Below are 21,812 nucleotides of genomic sequence, written 5' to 3' on the forward strand. Positions count from 1 at the left end.
TTGATATGATTTGTAAGCATTCACTTTATATATAACTTCGGGAGCAGTTGCATAAATAATTGGCATATTTTTAGCTGTAATCCATATATATACTCTTGACTTTTCGTGTGTGTGTGTGTGTATATATATATATAAAAAATCGTATTTTATAGTCTTATATTTTTACAACTTTTTTTTAAGGCAACAGAATGAGGATTAGCTGTTATTTTTTTGGCATTAATGTTGTTATTCTTTTCTTTAGGAATCTATGGGCAAAAGTTCAGATGGAAAGTCCTATGTTATTACTGGGAGCTGGAATCCAAAATCCCCACATTTTCAAGTTGTAAATGAAGAAACTCCTAAAGGTGGTGCAGATTGGTGACATCATGAACAGAAATTTTAGTCCCAAGAGGATACCCAAATCTTAGTTCTACTTATTTGAGAAATATTTAGTGTTTATCTAATTCTGATGAAACCAAGGAATTTGAATAGTTCTTTGAATTTATTATTAACTTTAACCTGTAAACAAAGTATTTTTTCCTCCCTCTCCTTTCTTCAATTTTTCTTTTCCTGCTTCCTTTTCTATTTATATGCTTCCTTTTCTATTTACAGGCTTCTAAGTATGACTTTTTTGTGGAGCGATAATATATTTATATATCATTTCAAATTCAAAGGATATATAAGAAAAATAAAAGTCTGCCACAGTTCTAGTGTCCCACCCTAAAGGGTACCACTGTGACTAATTTCCTGTGCAGTTTTTCAGATATGCTATGCATAAACTTTTTTCAAGCTGTTGATACTCTTTCTGAATGTCATTTAAAACTTGTAATTTAATTATATGAGCAAATATATTTCCACTTAAATTTGCTTCTCCCTTCTCTCTCCCTAGATAAAGTGCTGTTTATGACCACAGCTGTTGATTTGGTAATAACAGAAGTACAGGAGCCTGTTCGCTTTCTTCTAGAGACAAAAGTCCGAGTTTGCTCACCTAATGAAAGATTATTCTGGCCCTTCAGCAAACGTAGTACTACTGAAAATTTCTTTTTGAAACTAAAACAGGTACTATACCTTTCTATAAATATAGAGGGGGAAATGAGAGAAGTCACTTCTGAGGCTGATTTATCATTAATACAAGCTTTTAGTTAGATCTTTAAATGATCATGTGTATTTTAAATATATTAAAGAGGAAAGTTGTCTTTCATATTTACCCACCTGTTTTTTGTTTTCTGCTTTTCATTTCTTCCTAAAGAGCCAGGTTTCTTTCTGGTCTCATTTGCCTTAAACCTGAGCAGCTTCTTCTAGAATTTCTTTTAGTGAACTGTCAGATTTCTTTATCTAAAAGTCTTTATTTCAGTTTTATTCCAGTAGGATATTTTCTCTGGATATAGGGTTCAGTTTTTTACTTTCAGCACTTATAGATGTCATCTCACAGTCTTGTGGTTCTCACTGTTTTTGAAGAGAAGTCAGCATGTATTTATACTTGTAATGGGTCATTTTCTCTGGCTGCTTTTGATATTATTTTGTATCTTGGGTTTTTAGACCTTTAACTATGATGTGCCTAGGTGTGGTTTTTCTTTCTGTTTGTCTTCAGGTTTGCTGGGCTTCGTGAATTTTTAAATTTATTTATTTATTTTCTTTTCTTTTACCATTTTTTCGGGAAAATCTGACCCATTATTTCTTCCAAATTTTTTCTCTGCCACATCTCTCTTCTCTCTCCTTAAGGGATTCCAATCATACGTATTTTTTACCTTTTGTTATCCCACAGACCTCTGAGATTCTTTATTTTTCCAAATATTTTTGTTTGTTGTTAGATAGGATACTTTCTGTTGACCTAACTTAAAGTTCACTTGACACTTTGTTTTATCATTTCCAATTTGTTGGTAACCTTATTCAATGAGTTTTTTTAAAATTTCAGATCTTGTTTTTTTTTCTGGGAATGTCCCTATGGTTTAATGGTTTCTGTTTTTTATGTGATTACCTCCTTGATCTTTATTTTAAGCAAATCTTCTTTTATATTCTTGAGCATAACTTTAATTACTTTAAAAATCTTGGGCTGCTAAATCTGAGTCTGGAGAGACATATTTTCATGTTTCTTTGTCTAGTATTTTGGGATTATATATTAGACACTTTAAATGCTTAAACTATAGAGACTATGTTATGGTCTTCTGAGTATTGAACTTAAAAAAAAAAAAAAGTTAATCCGGTCAAACTCTATACTCTGTCATTCCTGTGGTGAGCAGCAGATAAAATTTCTGTTCCCTTCTTTTAGCCTGTTTTTGGGACCCCAGTTGCTCCGCAACTTACTGCTCCTTTCTTTGCTTTTCGTTTGTCAAAACTCCTTGAAAGTAATCAAGTTCATGGTGACCTGAATTGCTGAATCCAGTGGTCAGTCTGAGTTTTCATCTTACTTAATATGTCAGGAGCATTTAATACAGATAATTACTTCCTCCTCCTTAAATACCACTCTTTGACTTAGCCTTCAGAATATCTCAAATTTACCATGTCCAAAAAAGATGTCATTATTTCATCCCTCACCCATAAAATACTCTGCTTACCTGTCTTTACCATCTCAGTTTATGGGCATCTTGTCCTAGTAGTTACTTAGACCAAGAATTTTACTCTCTTATTTTTTCATACACCATATCCTGTCTGTCAAGAAATTCTGTCTATTTTTAAAGCATACCTAAAAGCTGACCATTTCTTACCACCTAGATTACGTTAACTTCATCCGAATCATTGTTTTTACTTGGATTATTGGAATGTCTTTTTCACTCATCTCTCTATTTCTATTTTTGTGACCTTTTGATACATTATATTCTTAATACAGCAGCCTAGTGTCAAATTGCATCATTCTTCTGCTCAAATTCTCTAATCCTGTTTTACTCCATAAAATTCTGAATCTATGTAGTGGGTTATATGACCCTATCTGATCTGCTGCCTATTGTAAACTAACTCCTCTTACTTCTTGCTTGCTTCCTCTGCTCTAACCGTGCTCTTAGGGCCTTTGCTATTAACTGTTCCTTTTACTTCAGATGCTCCTCCCTGGATTCCACTGGCTATTATTCACCTCCTTCAAGTCCTCAGGTCTTCTTCAGGTCTTTGGTTAGATTTCTTAGCAACTCCTCACCACCCCCATTTAACACTGCAGTTTGCCCAGTTATCCACTGGTACTGCCAATTCCCTCTCTGTTGATAAAAATTTTTTTTTAATTTTTTTTTACATACAAGGGTGTTAGCTTCTAATATACTGCAAAGTATACTCTTTTTTGGTTTATTAAGTGTTTTTAGTGTTAGAAACCTCCTAAGGCAATATTTCTAATCTCTTCACTGATTTACCCCAAACATCTTGAACATAGTTCTCCAAAAAATTTATGAATTTTATTTCATGTAACATTGAAATTCCATTATACGAGATTATAATATTATATGTGGATTTACCCAAATATACTTTTCTGTAGCAGTAAGTATTTTAGTTCCAGTGTGTCCAAGTTAGGCCTTTTAGTTATAGTTAGAAAAAGGTAACAAGCAGAACAGGAATTTCTTTTCAGCGTTATCTTAAGAGACAAAGTAAACCTCGGTCCCAGATCTTCACTGTGACAGGAGCAAAGAATTATAGGATTATCATCTAGAACTTGGCTTTTGAGTCACAGTACATGGATCTTACCATTGACTAGCTTTAGGACTTTGAGCAAGCTCCTTCAACTCTCAAGGCTCAGTTTACTCAGCTTTGAAATGGCAGTGATAGAATCTTCCTGAGAGTGTTATTGTGACAGTAGATAAGAAACTAGATAACGTACTTGGAAGAGTTCCTGGCACATACATGTTCTTCATGCATTTTAGCTATTATTATGGGGAGGGATACCAGTGGGACAGAAAAAAACACTTAAGTCATGCAATCAGAATAGCATTTTTGATTATTTAGTGGTTAGCTTCAGGGAAAGAATGCTTCAGAAAGAAAACCAATTTGCAAGCATTATTTTACAAGTTTAAAGAGTGGGTAGAAATGATTCTTAGTAGTTTCTAGAGTAAGCATTTGCCAGCAAATTAATTGTATATTTTTTAGTATAAATTTGTATATAAAAAATTTCTCCTTAAACAGGATTCTGTTTATTTTATCTTAGTGAATATAAATAAGATTACCCTGATCTTGCTTTACCTTGAGGACTTATATTATACAACTTTTGATTCAAAGATTGCATAAGTTTACAGGAATATTTTTTCTGTGGTTTGATCTAGAATAATATATCTAATGAGGCTAACAAATGCTAGCCAAAAATATAATGTATGCCTAAGACTTAGCCTGATAGACTATTCTAGACTCATTGCTAAAGTTACAAGCTAAACATAGGCTGAGTTGTCAATATTTTCTTTGCAAAAAGTTGAAGTTTATATGTGGAAGATGGGAGGAGAGCAGGGAATTCCTAAGAATAATCTCTCATTTTTCTCCTTATTTGGATGTCTTGGGGGTAGGTGTCAGGGGTAGTCAGTTGAAGGGAGAAGAGAGAGAGTATGAAGAATTTGAACAGTTTTTTTCCTGTCTTAGCGCACTTAGGACACTCTTAATTCTCATTCATTCTAAAATAATCTAAGTTGTTAATTTCCGCTTTTACATTCTTGGCTTCAAAAATTCATAGCAGCTGCCACTAACTGAGGCCCTCTTGTGGCAGTCATTGGACTAGCTACATTTTCTGTTTCGTAATTTCCATCAGATAAGATCAGTCGCTCAGTCGTGTCCGGCTCTTTGCGACCCCATGAACCGCAGTACGCCTGGCCTCCCTGTCCATCACCAACTCCCACAGTTCACTGAGACTCACGTCCATTGAGTCAGTGATGCCATCCAGCCATCTCATCCTCTGTCGTCCCCTTCCAATCCCTCCCAGCATCAGAGTCTTTTCCAATGAGTCAGCTCTTCGCATGAGGTGGCCAAAGTACTGGAGTTTGAGCTTTAGCATCATTCCTTCCAAAGAAATCCCAGGGCTGATGTCCTTCAGAATGGACTGGTTGGATCTCCTTGCAGTCCAAGAGATTCTAAAGAGTCTTCTCCAACACCACAGTTCAAAAGCATCAATTCTTCGGCGCTCAGCCTTCTTCACAGTCCCAACTCTCACATCCATACATGGCCACAGGAAAAACCATAGCCTTGGTAGACGAACCTTTGTTGGAAAAGTAATGTCTCTGCTTTTCCATATGCTGTCTAGGTTGGTCATAACTTTCCTTCCAAGGAGTAAGCGTCTTTTAATTTCATGGCTGCAGTCACCATCTGCAGTGATTTTGCAGCCCCCAAAAATAAAGTCTGACACTGTTTCCACTGTTTGCCCATCTATTTCCCATGAAGTGATGGGACCGGATGACATGATCTTCGTTTTCTGAATGTTGAGCTTTAAGCCAACTTTTTCACTCTCCACTTGCACCTTCATCAAGAGGCTTTTTAGTTCCTCTTCACTTTCTGCTCTAAGGCTGGTGTCATCTGCATATCTGAGTTTATTGATATTTCTCCCGGCAATCTTGATTCCATCTTGTGTTTCTTCCAGTCCAGCGTTTCTCATGATGTACTCTGCATATAAGTTAAATAAGCAGGGTGACAATATACAGCCCTGACGTACTCCTTTTCCTATTGGGAACCAGTCTGTTGTTCCATGTCCAGTTCTAACTGTTGCTTCCTGACCTGCATACAGATTTCTCAAGAGGCAGATCAGGTGGTCTCTTTCAGAATTTTCCACAGTTTATTGTGATCCACACAGTCAAAGGCTTTGGCATAGTCAATAAAGCAGAAATAGATGCTTTTCTGGAACTCTCTTGCTCTTTCCATGATCCAGCGGATGTTGGCAATTTGATCTCTGGTTCCTCTGCCTTTTCTAAAACGAGCTTGAACATCAGGAAGTTCATGGTTCCCATATTGCTGAAGCCTGGCTTGGAGAATTTTGAGCATTACTTTACTAGCATGTGAGATGAGTGCAATTGTGCGGTAGTTTGAGCATTCCTTGGCATTGCCTTTCTTTGGGATTGGAATGAAAACTGACCTTTTCCAGTCCTGTGGCCACTGCTGAGTTTTCCAAATTTGCTGGCATATTGAGTGCAGCACTTTCACAGCATCATCTTTCAGGATTTGGAATAGCTCCACTGGAATTCCATCACCTCCACTAGCTTTGTTCGTAGTGATGCTTTCCAAGGCCCACTTGACTTCACATTCCAGGATGTCTGGCTCTAGGTCAGTGATCACACCATCGTGATTATCTGGGTCATGAAGATCTTTTTTGTACAGTTCTTCTGTGTATTCTTGCCATCTCTTCTTAATATCTTCTGCTTCTGTTAGGTCCATACTATTTCTGTCCTTTATCGAGCCCATCTTTGCATGAAATGTTCCTTTGGTATCTCTGATTTTCTTGAAGAGATCTTTAGTCTTTCCCATTCTGTTGTTTTCCTCTTTCTGTGTATTGATCACTGAAGAAGGCTTTCTTATCTCTTCTTGCTATTCTTTGGAACTCTGCATTCAGATGTTTATATCTTTCCTTTTCTCCTTTGCTTTTCGCTTCTCTCCTTTTCACAGCTATTTGTAAGGCCTCCTCAGACAGCCATTTTGCTTTTTTGCCTTTGTTTTCCATGGGGATGGTCTTGATCCCTGTCTCCTGTACAACGTCACGAACCTCATTCCATAGTTCATCAGGCACTCTATCTATCAGATGTAGGCCCTTAAATCTATTTCTCACTTCCACTGTATAATCATAAGGGATTTGATTTAGGTCATACCTGAATGGTCTAGTGTTTTCTCTACTTTCTTCAATTTCAGTCTGAATTTGGCAATAAGGAGTTCATGGTCTGAGCCACAGTCAGCTCCTGGTCTTGTTTTTGCTGACTGTATAGAGCTTCTCCATCTTTGGCTGCAAAGAATATAATCAATCTGATTTCGGTGTTGACCATCTGGTGATGTCCATGTATAGAGTCTTCTCTTGTGTTGTTGGAAGAGGGTGTTTGTTATGACCAGTGCATTTTCTTGGCAAAACTCTATTAGTCTTTGCCCTGCTTCATTGCGTATTCCAAGGCCAAATTTGACTGTTACTTCAGGTGTTTCTTGACTTCCTACTTTTGCATTCCAGCCCCCTATAAAGAAAAGGACATCTTTTTGGGGTGTTAGTTCTAAAAGGTCTTGTAGGTCTTCATAGAACCATTCAACTTCAGCTTCTTCAGTGTTACTGGTTGGGGCATAGACTTGGATTACTGTGATAGTGAATGGTTTGCCTTGGAAACGAACAGAGATCATTCTGTCGTTTTTGAGATTGCATCCAAGTACTGCATTTCGGACTCTTTTGTTGACCATGATGGCTACTCCATTTCTTCTGAGGGATTCCTGCCCGCAGTAGTAGATATAATGGTCATCTGAGTTAAATTCACCCATTCCAGTCCATTTCAGTTCACTGATTCCTAGAATGTCGACATTCACTCTTGCCATCTCTTGTTTGACCACTTCCAATCTGCCTTGATTCATGGACCTGACATTCCAGGTTCCTATGCAATATTGTTCTTTATAGCATCGGACCTTGCTTCTATCACCAGTCACATCCACAGCTGGGTATTCATTTTGCTTTGGCTCCATCCCTTCATTCTTTCTGGAGTTATTTCTCCACTGATCTCCAGTAGCATATTAGGCACCTACTGACCTGGGGAGTTTCTCTTTCAGTATCCTATCATTTTGCCTTTTCATACTGTTCATGGGGTTCTGAAGGCAAGAATACTAAGTGGTTTGCCATTCCCTTCTCCAGTGGACCACATTCTGGACCAATTTCCATAGTGATCCATATTCCATAGTGAGGATAGTGTTTATATTTTATAGATCCAAAGATGGAAAATAGATTTTATGGGATGTCGTGTGAACAAGATTTATACCATAAGCCTTCTAAGACTGTTAGCCAGGGTTCTTCCCATAGAAATGTACTTCTCTTGTCTTTCTTTCTATAAGAGAATTTTGGGGATTTAAGTCAAATTAAACATAATTTGAAATTTTAACCTCTTTGCAGTTTTCACTAGACAGAAAAGGAAACACTGCTACAGACAAAATTTCTTAAATATTCAATATATAGTTTCTGTTTTTTGCCATAAGTATGGGAAAACATGGAGAAGGAAATGGCAACCCAGTCCAGTATTCTTGCCTGGAAAATTCCATGGACAGAGGAGCCTGGAGACCTACAGTCCATGGGGTCGCAAAAGAGTCTAACACATCTTAGCAACTAAACAGCTTGGAAAAACAATTATAGAAACGTTATTAAAAATGCATGTTTAAAAATTTATTCTTTTTCCTTTCCCTAAAATTATCTGGTGACTCAGTAGCTCCTTTTTAGCCTGGAACCCTTCCCAAATGTGGGAATTCCTATATTAAGATGGCATCATATTAGAGAAGAAACTTTTAAAATTAGTGAGGAAAGAAAGAGGAAGAAATGGTCCAAAGACTAGATTTTCCAACAGTAACATAAGGTGAATAAAAGACCAACTAATCATTCTTAAATTCTTAAAATTATAGAATTACAGAATTTGCATTGCCTAAGACTGAAAGATATAAACATCTGAATGCAGAGTTCCAAAGAATAGCAAGAAGAGATAAGAAAGCCTTCTTCAGCGATCAAGGCAAAGAAATAGAGGAAAACAACAGAATGGGAAAGACTAGGGATCTCTTCAAGAAAATCAGAGATACCAAAGGAACATTTCATGCAAAGATGGGCTCGATAAAGGACAGAAATGGTATGGACCTAACAGAAGCAGAAGATATTAAGAAGAGATGGCAAGAATACACAGAAGAACTGTACAAAAAAGATCTTCACGACCCAGATAATCACGATGGTGTGATCACTGACGTAGAGCCAGACATCCTGGAATGTGAAGTCAAGTGGGCCTTAGAAAGCATCACTACGAACAAAGCTAGTGGAGGTGATGGAATTCCAGTGGAGCTATTCCAAATCCTGAAAGATGATGCTGTGAAAGTGCTGCACTCAATATGCCAGCAAATTTGGAAAACTCAGCAGTGGCCACAGGACTGGAAAAGGTCAGTTTTCATTCCAATCCCAAAGAAAGGCAATGCCAAGGAATGCTCAAACTGCCACACAATTGCACTCATCTTGCACGCTAGCAAAGTAATGCTCAAAATTCTCCAAGCCAGGCTTCAGCAATATGGGAACCATGAACTTCCTGGTGTTCAAGCTCGTTTTAGAAAAGGCAGAGGAACCAGGGATCAAATTGCCAACATCCACTGGATCATGAAAAGAGCAAGAGAGTTCCAGAAAAGCATCTATTTCTGCTTTATTGACTATGCCAAAGCCTTTGACTGTGTGGATCACAATAAACTGTGGAAAATTCTGAAAGAGACCACCTGATCTGCCTCTTGAGAAATCTGTATGCAGGTCAGGAAGCAACAGTTAGAACTGAACATGGGACAACAGACTGGTTCCAGATAGGAAAAGGAGTTCGTCAAGGCTGTATATTGTCACCCTGCTTATTTAACTTATATGCAGAGTACATCATGAGAAACGCTGGACTGGAAGAAACACAAGATGGAATCAAGATTGCTGGGAGAAATATCAATAACCTCAGATATGCAGATGACTCCAGCCTTATAGCAGAAAGTGAAGAGGAACTAAAAAGCCTCTTGATGAAGGTGCAAGTGGAGAGTGAAAAAGTTGGCTTAAAGCTCAACATTCAGAAAACGAAGATCATGTCATCCAGTCCCATCACTTCATGGGAAATAGATGGGGAAACAGTGGAAACAGTGTCAGACTTTATTTTTGGGGGCTGCAAAATCACTGCAGATGGTGACTGCAGCCATGAAATTAAAAGACGCTTACTCCTTGGAAGGAAAGTTATGACCAACCTAGACAGCATATGGAAAAGCAGAGACATTACTTTTCCAACAAAGGTTTGTTTAGTCAACGCTATGGTTTTTCCTGTGGCCATGTATGGATGTGAGAGTTGGACCGTGAAGAAGGCTGAGCGCTGAAGAATTGATGCTTTTGAACTGTGGTGTTGGAGAATACTCTTGAGAGTCCCTTGCACTGCAAGGAGATCCAACCAGTCCATTCTGAAGGAGATCATCCCTGGGATTTCTTTGGAAGGAATGATGCTAAAGCTGAAACTCCAGTACTTTGACCACCTCATGCGAAGAGTTGACTCATTGGAAAAGACTCTGATGCTGGGAGGGATTGGGGGCAGGAGGAGAAGGGGACGACAGAGGATGAGATGGCTGGATGGCATCACTGACTCGATGGACGTGAGTCTGAGTGAACTCCGGGAGTTGGTGATGGACAGGGAGGCCTGGCGTGCTGCGATTCATGGAGTCATAAAGAGTCGGACACGATTGAGCAACTGATATAATCTGATCTGATCTGAAAGACACTGTAGGGGTCTTAAAATGTTTTATAAAGTTATTATTTTATAAATGAAGAAGCTAATGTCTGAAAGCCTAAGTGATGTGTCCAATGTTCATAGACAAGTAATTAGTATAACCATCCATGTTGGTAACCCAGGCTTCTATCTGTGTATGTACTTGCTGTGTGTGTGTGTGCGTGCGCATGTGTGCACACATTCAATCACATCTGACTCTTTGTGACCCCAAGGACTGTGGCCTACTAGGTTCCTCTGTCCATGTAATTTTCCAACCAAGAATACTGGAGTGGGTTGCAATTTCCTACTCCAGGGAATCTTCCCAACCCAGGGAGCAAACCCAAGTCTATTGCACTGGCAGACAGATTCTTTACCATTGTGCTTCCTGGGAAGCCTGTGTGTATGTTTTCATGGGCATACTCACCCATATGCAGTATTTCGCTGTACCTCTCAAGATAAGAAATGATTTCTGTACTCTTGAACTGCTAGATCAGGACCCACAGGTTATTGAACTATTCCTGAGATGTATGATAACTTGGTTAAGATGGTACTACTAGGTTTCTCTTTTGTAAAAGTAGATTTTTCTTTTGTATTTAACAAATCATCTTGACTCCATATTTATCTGACTTAAAATGGACAGGATTGCTCTGGTCACTATTACTCAAAGGGGAGTTCAAGGTGAAGTGCAGGGGTTGTTAAAGTTTATATAGTTTCTGGGGAAAAAGATTTTTAAGGTTATAAGTTATGTTGATCTTTGAACTATTTTAGAAAGCAATTTACTAATGTTTTAGAGAATAATTTAAGCAAAATCAAAAGTAAATTCTTTGACCTATCAAAAGCAGAATATATGAAAGTTAAAAATCATAATTGCAAATTTAGAATGAACATATGTCATAGATTTTAATTTAATTCATTAAGTAATGAGGGAACCAGTAAGATGGTAAAACTGCTTCCAAGTATTTAAGGAACTTGAATTTATATAGTCTTTTCTTAGGGAAAAAAAATTAGAACAAGATTGGTGGGATAGAAACAAAACTGTTTAATGTACTGTAGGTAACCTTTGGGTTATCTTTACTGTTGTGCAGAAATTATTTGTTTAGCTATTGGTCACAAACCTAGAGGTTAATATGTAATTTCACAGAGTCTGGGTCCTTTAATTAATAGTAAGTAATTAAGTCATTTGTTCATCTTGAAAATTTAATAATCCTTTGTACATGTTAAAACAGTCAGCACATCTGATCTGTGGGTCAGATCTGGCCTGACTGGTTTGTATAAAAAAATTTTGAAACATAGTCATGCTCACTGTCTATGACTGCTTGTATACCATAATGGTAGAGTTGAGGAGTTGGAGCAGAGACTACTGGCCCACATAGACTAAAATATTTACTGTTTGGCCCTTACAGAAAAGTTTACCAACTACTTAATTAAACAGTGCTTCAGGATGCTGTTGAAAGGACCTGTTGCTACTTTGTTAGCCTTCTAGGATTGGGGTAGTTTTTCTTAAGAATCCAAATAAACATTAAGAAGATGGTAGTATCTGCTCTCTGCCTGATATTTCTAATGAACCTCTTATTGCCCTCCCCCTTCTGTATCTTTACTTCATGCATGTGTATCTTTCTCTTTGGTGTTGCTGCCTTTCTATTCTAGTTTTCTCTCTTTCTTTTCCTACAGTTCTGTCTTTTCATCCTGCTCTGTATTTCACTCTCTTTTTCCTCCTCCTCAAACTGACTGTAATATGGAATATTAATGTATGTAAATATTGTACTGGTAAAATTTTATATTCCCTACTCTTAATTTTTTTTTAGATCAGTTTAAAATGTTATATGCTTACCTCAAGATAAACCCAAAATACAAAACAATTTCAGTTATCAAAAATTTTGTGAACTCCATTGATCTCTTTTCTGTCACTTACCTCTCCTCCCACCCCCCCCCCCACTTGTAGCTTTCAGTTGAAGAAAAGTTACCTATTCTGTTATCACTAGACCAAAGGATTTGGTGGTAGGGGCATGGAGATAAGACATTCTTAGTTTTAAACTGTATGTTTTAGATTATTTCTAAAACATTTTTAATGTACAGTTTTATATAGGAAACCTTGAGCAAAATTTTAAGGTAACTGGGAAGCTACAGAACAGTTAACTTTTTAAGTTAACTTACTAAATATTGGTAGTTGGATGTTTGATGATACAGTCTAAATACAGAAAATAAAATTGCAGAATTAGAATCCTAGTCAGTAAATATCCTATTTTCTTAAAGGTTTTAAGCCTAAACATATGTTTTTCTGCTTAGAAAAGGTTACATTTAGTTTAAATATTAAAAGTAATACCTTTTTATTCTCAGATCCTATGTAAATTCCGAAGTAGTGCTCAATTTAGAAAAAAATTTTTATCACTTGATAAATAATGTGTTTTCCTCTTTAAGATAAAGCAAAAGGAGAGAAAGAACAATACTGACACTTTATACGAAGTTGTATGCTTGGAAAGTGAATCAGAGAGAGAGAGGAGGAAAACTACAGCCAGTCCCTCTATTCGCCTGCCACAGTCAGGATCGCAGAGTTCAATGATACCTTCTCCTCCAGAAGATGATGAAGAGGAAGGTAAATTGTAGGGAGAACTTAATTTCTGTTTTGTGTGGTGGACTAAACAGACCATTACAGTTTTATCATGGAAGTGATAAAGTGACATAGTGTTTTGAATACTTTTAATAAATGTTTATAAGAGTCTATGCAAAGGACTGTGGAAGGTAAAAAATGATTGCCATTGGACTTTCTTTGAGGTAATTATAGCCAAGTTAGAAAAAATGAGATTTATAATTAATGCTTTTTTTAAAAAGAATCAGTCTCTGCTAGCTTAGTGAATTAATACAGCACATTTTTTGAGCAAATTTGACACAGCTTCTGCCTAAATAAATGTTTCCATCTCAACTGATTTATACATTATTGGATTTTCACACTGATAAATACTAGGAATCAACCAGTTCTTTTTTTTTTTCTCCTCTTTTTCATGATTATGTCTGTGAATTGTTCTGTCAGTTCTGTGTCAGAGTGAGAAATGGAGGGAAGGAATACAGGAAAAATGAAAGTTTGGAAGGCATTTTGTACCAGAGCTTTATTTTTAAGGGCAAAAACAAGCTGATTATGAAAAGTCGTAAGAGGTATGCATCTATGTGAGGTTCACAGGAGTGTTCTGGAAATTCATAGGAGAGAATTCAATTTTCATTGCGGAGTATGTGGTGGAGCACCATGACTCTTTTTTTAGCTGGGACTTTCCAAGTGCAGGAAGAATTCAGAGATAAATGTGCTGGTTTTGACACTTCTGGCTAAAAAGAATACATTAACAAAAGCATCAGGGTGATAGGAATGTTTGATTGGGGTAGAAGAAATACGTGTCCATGATTATATGTACTTTTTCCAAGTTTAGAGCAAGTGCTGACTTCCCAATTCTGTTCTTCCCCATAACTTCTACTTTTCCTATAACTAATCAACTTAGGATCATTTATTGGCAATGTTAATGGCCACCAGTTGCTAGATGCTTAGTGTGGTAGACAGACACTTTGTTTATGAAGTAAGATAATACTTTGTTTATATAATCCACACAAATTCCTGAAAAATAAGACTTATTTTGAACATAAGGAAAGTGAGTTTGCCTAATGTCACAATATTTAGAAATTGGCAGGGAGGATTTTAATCCAGGTTTGTGAATTAGCAGTCTGAGCTCTGTTGTGTTATCATCTATGGGCATTTATTCACATAAAGCATTTTGAAGTGCAAAGAAGGCACAAATGTTTTTGAAAAGTTAGCATACAGTTTAGAGTCTCCTGCAGAGACAATTTAAGTCATGTTTTAAGGCTGGGAAGGGTCAAATTGTTCCTACTGTTTGAGATTGACCATATAACTGGTTCTGGAGACTTGCAGTTTTCCTTTATGTCAACATTGCTTAAGATGCAGAGCAAATAAAAATTTACAGAATTTTCCTCCCTTTAAGACTTGGCAATGAAAAAAAAATGCCAAAAGTTCAGAAAGACACACCATTTATTGTGAAACCAGAGACTGTTCAAATCTCTGTATTATAGATGTTAAAGGATATCTACCAGTTAAAAAGAAATTTGGGCCCAGCTAATAGATAACATCAAGACTGAGATGTATTTCTAGTCTATAATAGGCACGGTGTTTTTAATATAATTGAGGGGATTCAGAAGGCCTCTGCTGAGAGCACTTAACTGGGGAGAGAGAAGGACTAAGGGCAGGTAGCAGTCCATGGAAGAATCAGGATCGTTAGAACAGAAGCTCTGTAAAGAAAGAGAGTGTGTCCCTTTCTGCTCCATGTTGTTTCCGTGGTGTGTAGTCCAATTCCTGGTATATAATAAATGCTCAGTAAATATTAGCAAGATGAATAGCCTTCCTAGATCCATTTCCGTAGTGAAAAGTTAATGACGACACTGCAGCCATACCATCTTTTCATTCTGTCTAATCCAGTGTACAAACCAGGGAACTTGGTCCTGTTGTGATGTTAGCTCCCTGAAAAGAAATGGCTGTAGTCCTCTAAAGAGCCTCCTTATCCATAGGCCATTTGTGCTCACAGGGCAGGAAGCCAGCAGTTACAAAGAGGAGGTGTTCAGAGGCAACATTCTGAACACATCCGAACAGTAAAAGAGAATTTTGTAAGATAAGTCTTCCTAATCTCTTTAAAGGAATTATCTCTTGTAAATTTTAATACATTTTAAAATAGCTGCCCATCACCCAAAGACATTGTGTTATATTGACATTTTTAATGAGTGGAGAATTACTTGAGGCATTTAGAGTACGGCCAACTCTGGAATATAGTGAAGCAGAGGGACATTATCTCAGTGCCCTTGAGCCTTTCTCTTTTCCTTATTCATCTGTGGAGGTCTCACTTATATTCAGTCTGTCTTCTTCCTGAACTCATTATGAAAACTGCTGATAATGTTTAAGATATTATAATGTAAATAAATTTAGTAATAAATATCCTGGATTTCTGAACCTTTAAAATCAGTACAGATATACTATCACTAAAGGGATGCCAATTCATGATATAATCATCAAGAGATGTTAAGATCCAAACTTTTTTTTTTTTTAAGATACAAAGTTTTTAAAGGCAGGTTAAACAAAAACATTTAGAAACAGCATTGATTGAGCTGACATGGAAACAAGTACTGTTTTACCCAACTAGTGCAAATGTCAGTTGGTAAAACCATTTTGGGAGGCAGTTGGTCATAAGTTTCAGAATCCTTAAAAGCATACATTTTTTTAACTCAGGAAGTTCCCTTCTGGGCATATACCCAATAAAAACAATGAGATCTGTTCATCCTAATACTATTTGTAGCAAAAAGTTGAAAACTCCCTAAGTGTCCAACAAAAAAGATTAAGTAAATCTTACTTTCCCACTACTTTCATTACTTTTTTCAATTCTCTCACATTCCTTTATCATTATCACTTTTTTTCATTGTCTTTAAATCTTATAATCCTTAAATTTGTATTCAGATTTACATTTCCTGATTACTTGAACAAAGTTTGAAATGATTCATCTTGGTCCTTTTTAGAAAGTATTTTTATGCTTTCTATTAATCCATGCCAGTATAGAAAATTTAGAAAGTCATAAAAACATAAAAGAGGAAAGAAATAATCATAGCTCTATAAGATTTAGTTCTTATTTTAATTTTATGTGCACTTAATATTTTGCCAGATCATTATGTTAAAAAGTGTCAACACAAGTTTGGATTGTAAACGCATATCAAAATTTATTCAAATACTCTGTGCTTTTCTATTTTGGAAGCTTATGTGTACATGCTTTGTGCTTTTAGCTGTTATACGTAAGACTGCTATATATTTTCATGTGTGACATTGTTTGCTATGAAACAGGTAAGAGAACATACCATACTTTTGAGTCCTATCATTTTATAGTCATATGGCTCTTTCTTCAGTTAACATTATATAGGCGTATATAAAAAGCAAGAGAATTAAAGAGTTTCAGCAACATTCCACCTAGGGCCATTTTTACTTTTCTTGTATTTATGACTATATGCTAAGAGAGAAGTTATGATACTGTGCTCCCAATGAAATCTTTCAAATTTGACTGTTACATTTCCAGGTCATTCTTCGGGCTAGCATAGCTACCTCTATTATCCTTTTTTGTGTGTTTTGTTTATTAAAGATAACGATGAGCCTCTCTTGAGTGGATCTGGTGATGTATCCAAAGAATGTGCAGAAAAAATTCTTGAAACATGGGGAGAACTGCTGTCTAAATGGTAAGTTGTGATAGAATAGTTCTCCTTTCCAGTTCTTATGTTATGGGTAGGGAATTTTGCCAAACATTTTTCAGTTTTGGAGCCAATAATAAAAACCTAAGTATGAGGTTCACATTTGAGAATCTCTGTTGGTAGAGGTTTATAAGGGTAATGAAGTCGTGAAGATCTGAAATCAGCTTTCAAAATATCAGAAACCTGATAAGGTTCTCAGTGCTGCAGAAATATTTATGCAAACATGGAATCCATGGAGAAAATAAATAAGGAAAGAAGTCACTTATATTGAAGTGGGTAGGAATTGCCGATTGGTTAAGATAATACACAGTAGTTAAGGCAATACACAGTAATCAGGAAAGCTTAGAAGATACTCACACAATGCATAGAACCATGATAGAGACTGCAGTGGGATTTTTCCCTGTCTCTGTTATATGCCTCAAGTGACAGAGCAGAATGTTATAAACATGGTATATATTTATTGCTCTACCAATTAGTAACACTTGTAAAATTCAGGAATTTCTCATCAGCTCAAGAGACAGTTTGATGACAGTGTTAAGAAATATCCTATAGACTGTCTAAAAAGAGTACACTTCCTTCAGGTAATTTATTAGTGAAATCAGAGACATTCTGGTAAATCAGGTTGGTGAGACGTTTATGTCATCTGCTTTTCCCACTGTGTAGGATGCCAGTATATGCTGAAAAGAGCTGAACTTGAAAATGATCTGAGCAGTTTTCTGTTTCTGACTTTCTGGTTCTTAGGGTTATCATACCAACTCCCCATGAACCTGCTACTTGGAGTCTGATTTTTCTCTGAAATTTTAACTGTTGAAACCTTCACTCTGCTCTTAGTAAAATTGTGTCTCAGCATTAAAAACAAACTTCATGCCCTTGAGGGATGGGACTATAATGGGCATCATCTGCTTCTAGCGCTCTCACAAAGCTTTACACTTTCGGTAAAACACTCTCCAATTGGGAAATGTCAAATGTGTACAGGAGGAGAATGCAAACCAAAGCATGGTTTGTCTTTACACAAGTGATTTTAATAAATGACCTCTGCAGAAGCCCCCCAGGGGAATAGTTCTCTTTTATTTTTTTTATATTCCTTCAGCAATCAGGAGACAAACCTGCTGATGCTCTCATCACAATGTATTTTCAGTTCAGTGAATTTGGAGTGTTTGGACTGCTGCTGGCAGAAATTTCATCTGTATAAAAAGATTTCTGCTCTAAAATAGAAACGTAATTGAGTCTTGACATGGGTTATATAATAGTGTATGTAAAATTATTTAGATACAGCATTTAGACTCTAAATGCTCTAGGTTTTATAAAATGAACCGACCAGCGTTTTATACAATTGCTTGGAATTTGTTTAGTTATCAGGCTTTTGTTTATCCATTTTGTTATTCTTTTGATGAAATGATATCCTTATTGTACTCCTTCAAATACATTAACTAACTTTCCATCTGTCTCACCTATCTTCAGGATGTTTATAACTGTTTTTTGCTGATTTCAGTCATGTGTTTAGAAATAATAATATTTCTTCAATTTATTTTGTCATTATTTTTTCATCATTATTATATGTGTTTTACAATAGGAATCATCACCGTGTCATGGAATTTTAGAGCCTGGTAGACCTGACTTCAGGTCCTACCTCTCCTGTTTCTAAGCTGTATGATCTTGGGCAGGTCACTTAACTCTTGAGAATCTGTCTTCATTTGCAAAATACAAGTCTGTAGAACCACCATGCAGGATTATTGTAGATTAAGAATAATAGATGTTGTAATGAGTATAGATGTTGTAATGGTAGTAATCATAGTAAGAAGTAATAGATTTACTCTGTGCCCAGTACTGTGCTGAGTTATGTGCTCTATTTCAACTATAATAACCTTATAAAATAGTATCCATTTTTATAGATGAGGAAACTGGCTTAAAGATTAAGTCAACAATTCTAGTTAGTAAACAGCAGGCTCAGAATTTTTAACACATTCAGATCTGATTCCAAAACTGATTTAACTCTACATTAGATTTTAGTGTCAGTGTTTATAATAAATATACCTTTGTGCTCTAATTCTCCAAGTTCGTTTTGATAAGAATTTGAGTGGTTAGGAGAACTAATGTCAGTAATAAAATAGTTGGCTGAGTTATCATCAGTGACAAAATTATTCTGAAAATGATTTTACCAATATAAATCAAGCTTGTGTTATCAAATAATTCTAGGGTTAGTTTTTTTTTTTAAGAGCCAAATATAAATATTTTCGGTTTTGTGGCCAATAGACTCTGTTGCACCTACTCACCTCTGCTGTTGCAGTGTGAAAGCAGCCATAGACAATACATGAATAAAAATGGCTTGTGTTTCAGTAAGAGTTGGTTTACAGAAACACATGGTGAGCCAGATTTGTCCCATAGGCCATAGTGTGCCAATCCTTGGATTAGATAATGAAACTACTTTAGTCCTTTCTATTTCCAACTCTTCAACTTATATATATGTGTGTGTGTGTGTGTATGTGTGTGTGTGTGTGTGTATATATATATATATTTTTTTTTTTCCCCCAAGCAAAGCCAAAACTGTGTTAAACTGTCTATAGCTCTTGTATTAAGGTGCTAGCATCATCACAGAATTAATAACTTTAAATAACTTTTAAATGTACTGTGTTTCATTCTGCTGGAGTTCTGGGAGAATTTTGAGAAAAGTCTCAAGACCTTTCTGTACAATATTTTGATAGTGGTCATTTTGTACCAGTAAGTGAAGTCGCTCAGTCATGTCCAACTCTTTGTGACCCCATGGATGGTAGCCTACCAGGCTCTTCTGTCCATGGAGTTTTCCAGGCAAGAGTACTGGAGTGGGTTGCCATTTCCTTCTCCAGAAGATCTTCCCGACCCAGGGATCGAACCCACATCTCCCTCATTGTAGGCAGACGCTTTACTGTCTAAGCCACCAGGGAAGTCCTGGTAACTTGTGCTTAAATCTGATAGCCACAGAAATTCCTCCATGTCAGAATCTTGCTTTATTGACTCAGTTAATGGTGGCTCTCAAATCACAAAGCAGCTGTGATGTAACAGATAGAACATTCATTGAGCTTGAGTCTACCTCAGTCTCTTAATCAACTTCCCTGAACTTCTTTCTCCATCTGTAGAACTGGAGATACTACCACATACCTCAAATGGTTGTTGTGAGGATTGAATAAAATTAAATGCAAAAGCACTTTGTAAGTTAATACCAACACTTCTAAAAATTCTTTTTCAAGATGTTTTATTTCCCCCAGTAAAAGTATTTTAGGGAATTCCCTGGCGGTCCAGTGATTAGGACTTCGGGCTTCCACTGCAGGGGGCAATGGGTTTGATTCCTGGTCTGGGAACACTTGCCTGGAGAATTCCATGAACAGAAGAGCCCAGCAGGCTGCAGTCCACGAGGTCACAAAGAGTTGGCCACAACTAAGTGATTTTCATCATCATCTGAAAAATAAGATCCTGCATGCTGCAACCCTCCACCAAAGAGATGTCTTATTCCCCCCCATTTTGTAGATGAAATAAATGAAGCTCCAACACTTCAGTAACTTGTTTTGATAATATAATAGTACAGTAGAAACTTTTATCCATCATAGTTATTAAAAAAAATTTATTTAAAGCACCATAAAACTGCTGAAAGCATTTATTTTTATATTCTTACTTAGAATAAATCTTTACCTAAAACATAAAAATATACAGTTTACTTATTAATTTTGATGCAGAGCCAAGCTCTTATCTTTAGCTGTGTGTCCACTATTGAGAATTTTGCTTTTTCTTGCACAAGTCACAACCATAAAGCTATAGTTTCCAGTTCTGATTTTTTTTTAATTAGACCAATAATTTAGAGATACATAAGACGCAGTCTGACTTCAGAATTTTTTTCTCCACCCGATCTTTTACAGTTATATTGGCCACGTCTAGTTCTAGGCTTTTTTTCTTTATTAATGTTTTTTATTAAGTCTTTATATATCGTTTAGTTTAGCTTTCCTAAAAGTAACACTCTTTTAAAAGCTGTGTCTTTTATGCACTTACAACTTATGGCTTTGTTTTTAGGCATCTCAACTTGAGCGTGCGGCCAAAGCAGTTGTCATCCTTGGTAAGAAGCGGTGTTCCGGAAGCTCTTCGAGGAGAAGTCTGGCAGCTCCTAGCAGGCTGTCACAACAATGACCACCTGGTAGAAAAATACCGAATTCTCATCACTAAGGTAAGGGGATGATAATTCAGCTTCAGCATTAGTTCCTTTAGAATTCTATTATTAAAAGATTATTCTGTCTATTCACTTACCAAGAATTTTATGTAATTCCTTTAACTAACATGAGAATAGAACTTTCAGACTTCTGGCTCAGTTATTTCCAGTGTTGGCACAAAGGAGAAGGCATAGGTTTTCTTCCTTCCTTTTCACCTCAGAGGCAAAAGATGGCCTCTGCCCTTTGTGTATAGGTCATTTGTGCTGTGCTGTGTGTGAAAACTTTCCTTTATTTATTTTAATCCTTTTCATACTTCCCAGAAATGTGCTGTTTGTAAGTAATGGCCTAGTCCTATTTTTTTTTCTTTTTTCTTTTTTTTTTTTTTTTTTACAATTGGAAGAACATGGTTCTATCATCTTAAACCATGTTCCCTTTCAGTTCATTCCTCTTAAACTGAATTCTCAATTTTTATGGTATCCCCTTCTCAAGCTGATGAATTCCTCAAGGTTTTGCAAGTGAAGCAACGCAACTATTCTTTGAATAGGCATGCAAAAATTTAATTTTCTGCTAGGTCAGGCAGTGGTTTGCGCCTTTTGCACCCATGTTAACTGGTTTTAAGCTTTGCTTTTGTTTTCCAAAATTCTTAAAATCTTCATCTTTAGGAAGCGGTTTCTTTGATGGTATAGAAATTTAAAACCTGAGTTATGAATGAACTGTTCAGAATTCTCAATAATATATGAGAATTTTTCAGTGTGACAAAGTAGTAGGACTTCTTTTAAAAATATATTAAAACCTTATGAGAAGTGAATAATACTGATATAAAACTACTTTTTTTTTTTTTTTTTTAGTACTTTGTAGGTAAGGATAGAATTCGAACATGAAGTCACATCTTTCCTCATCAGAATAATGACTTTTATTTGCTCAAAATATTTTTCGTCAAGAAAAATGTTCTCAAGAACTAATGTTCTGCTTCCCTTGATTGTGTCAGTGTAATTGTTGAACCCACTCTATTGAGTGCCTATTACAA

General features: G+C 36.3%; 1 protein-coding gene across 9 annotated transcripts in view; it reads left to right on the top strand.

Moving 5' to 3' along the window:
* Positions 1-21,812, top strand: part of RABGAP1 (RAB GTPase activating protein 1) — a 159,944-nt gene that overhangs the window by 48,378 nt on the left and 89,754 nt on the right. For all 9 annotated transcript variants that reach the window (XM_055541077.1, XM_055541074.1, XM_055541078.1 and 6 more), the window contains 5 exons: positions 242-344; positions 869-1,038; positions 12,759-12,933; positions 16,508-16,601; positions 20,652-20,802. In XM_055541077.1, coding sequence (XP_055397052.1) covers positions 242-344; positions 869-1,038; positions 12,759-12,933; positions 16,508-16,601; positions 20,652-20,802 — 693 coding nt within the window. The remainder of the gene's footprint in view (positions 1-241; positions 345-868; positions 1,039-12,758; positions 12,934-16,507; positions 16,602-20,651; positions 20,803-21,812) is intronic.

The sequence above is a fragment of the Bubalus kerabau genome, chromosome 11 (genome assembly GCF_029407905.1).
Source record: "Bubalus kerabau isolate K-KA32 ecotype Philippines breed swamp buffalo chromosome 11, PCC_UOA_SB_1v2, whole genome shotgun sequence".
In the NCBI taxonomy this organism is placed as follows: Eukaryota; Metazoa; Chordata; class Mammalia; order Artiodactyla; family Bovidae; genus Bubalus; species Bubalus kerabau.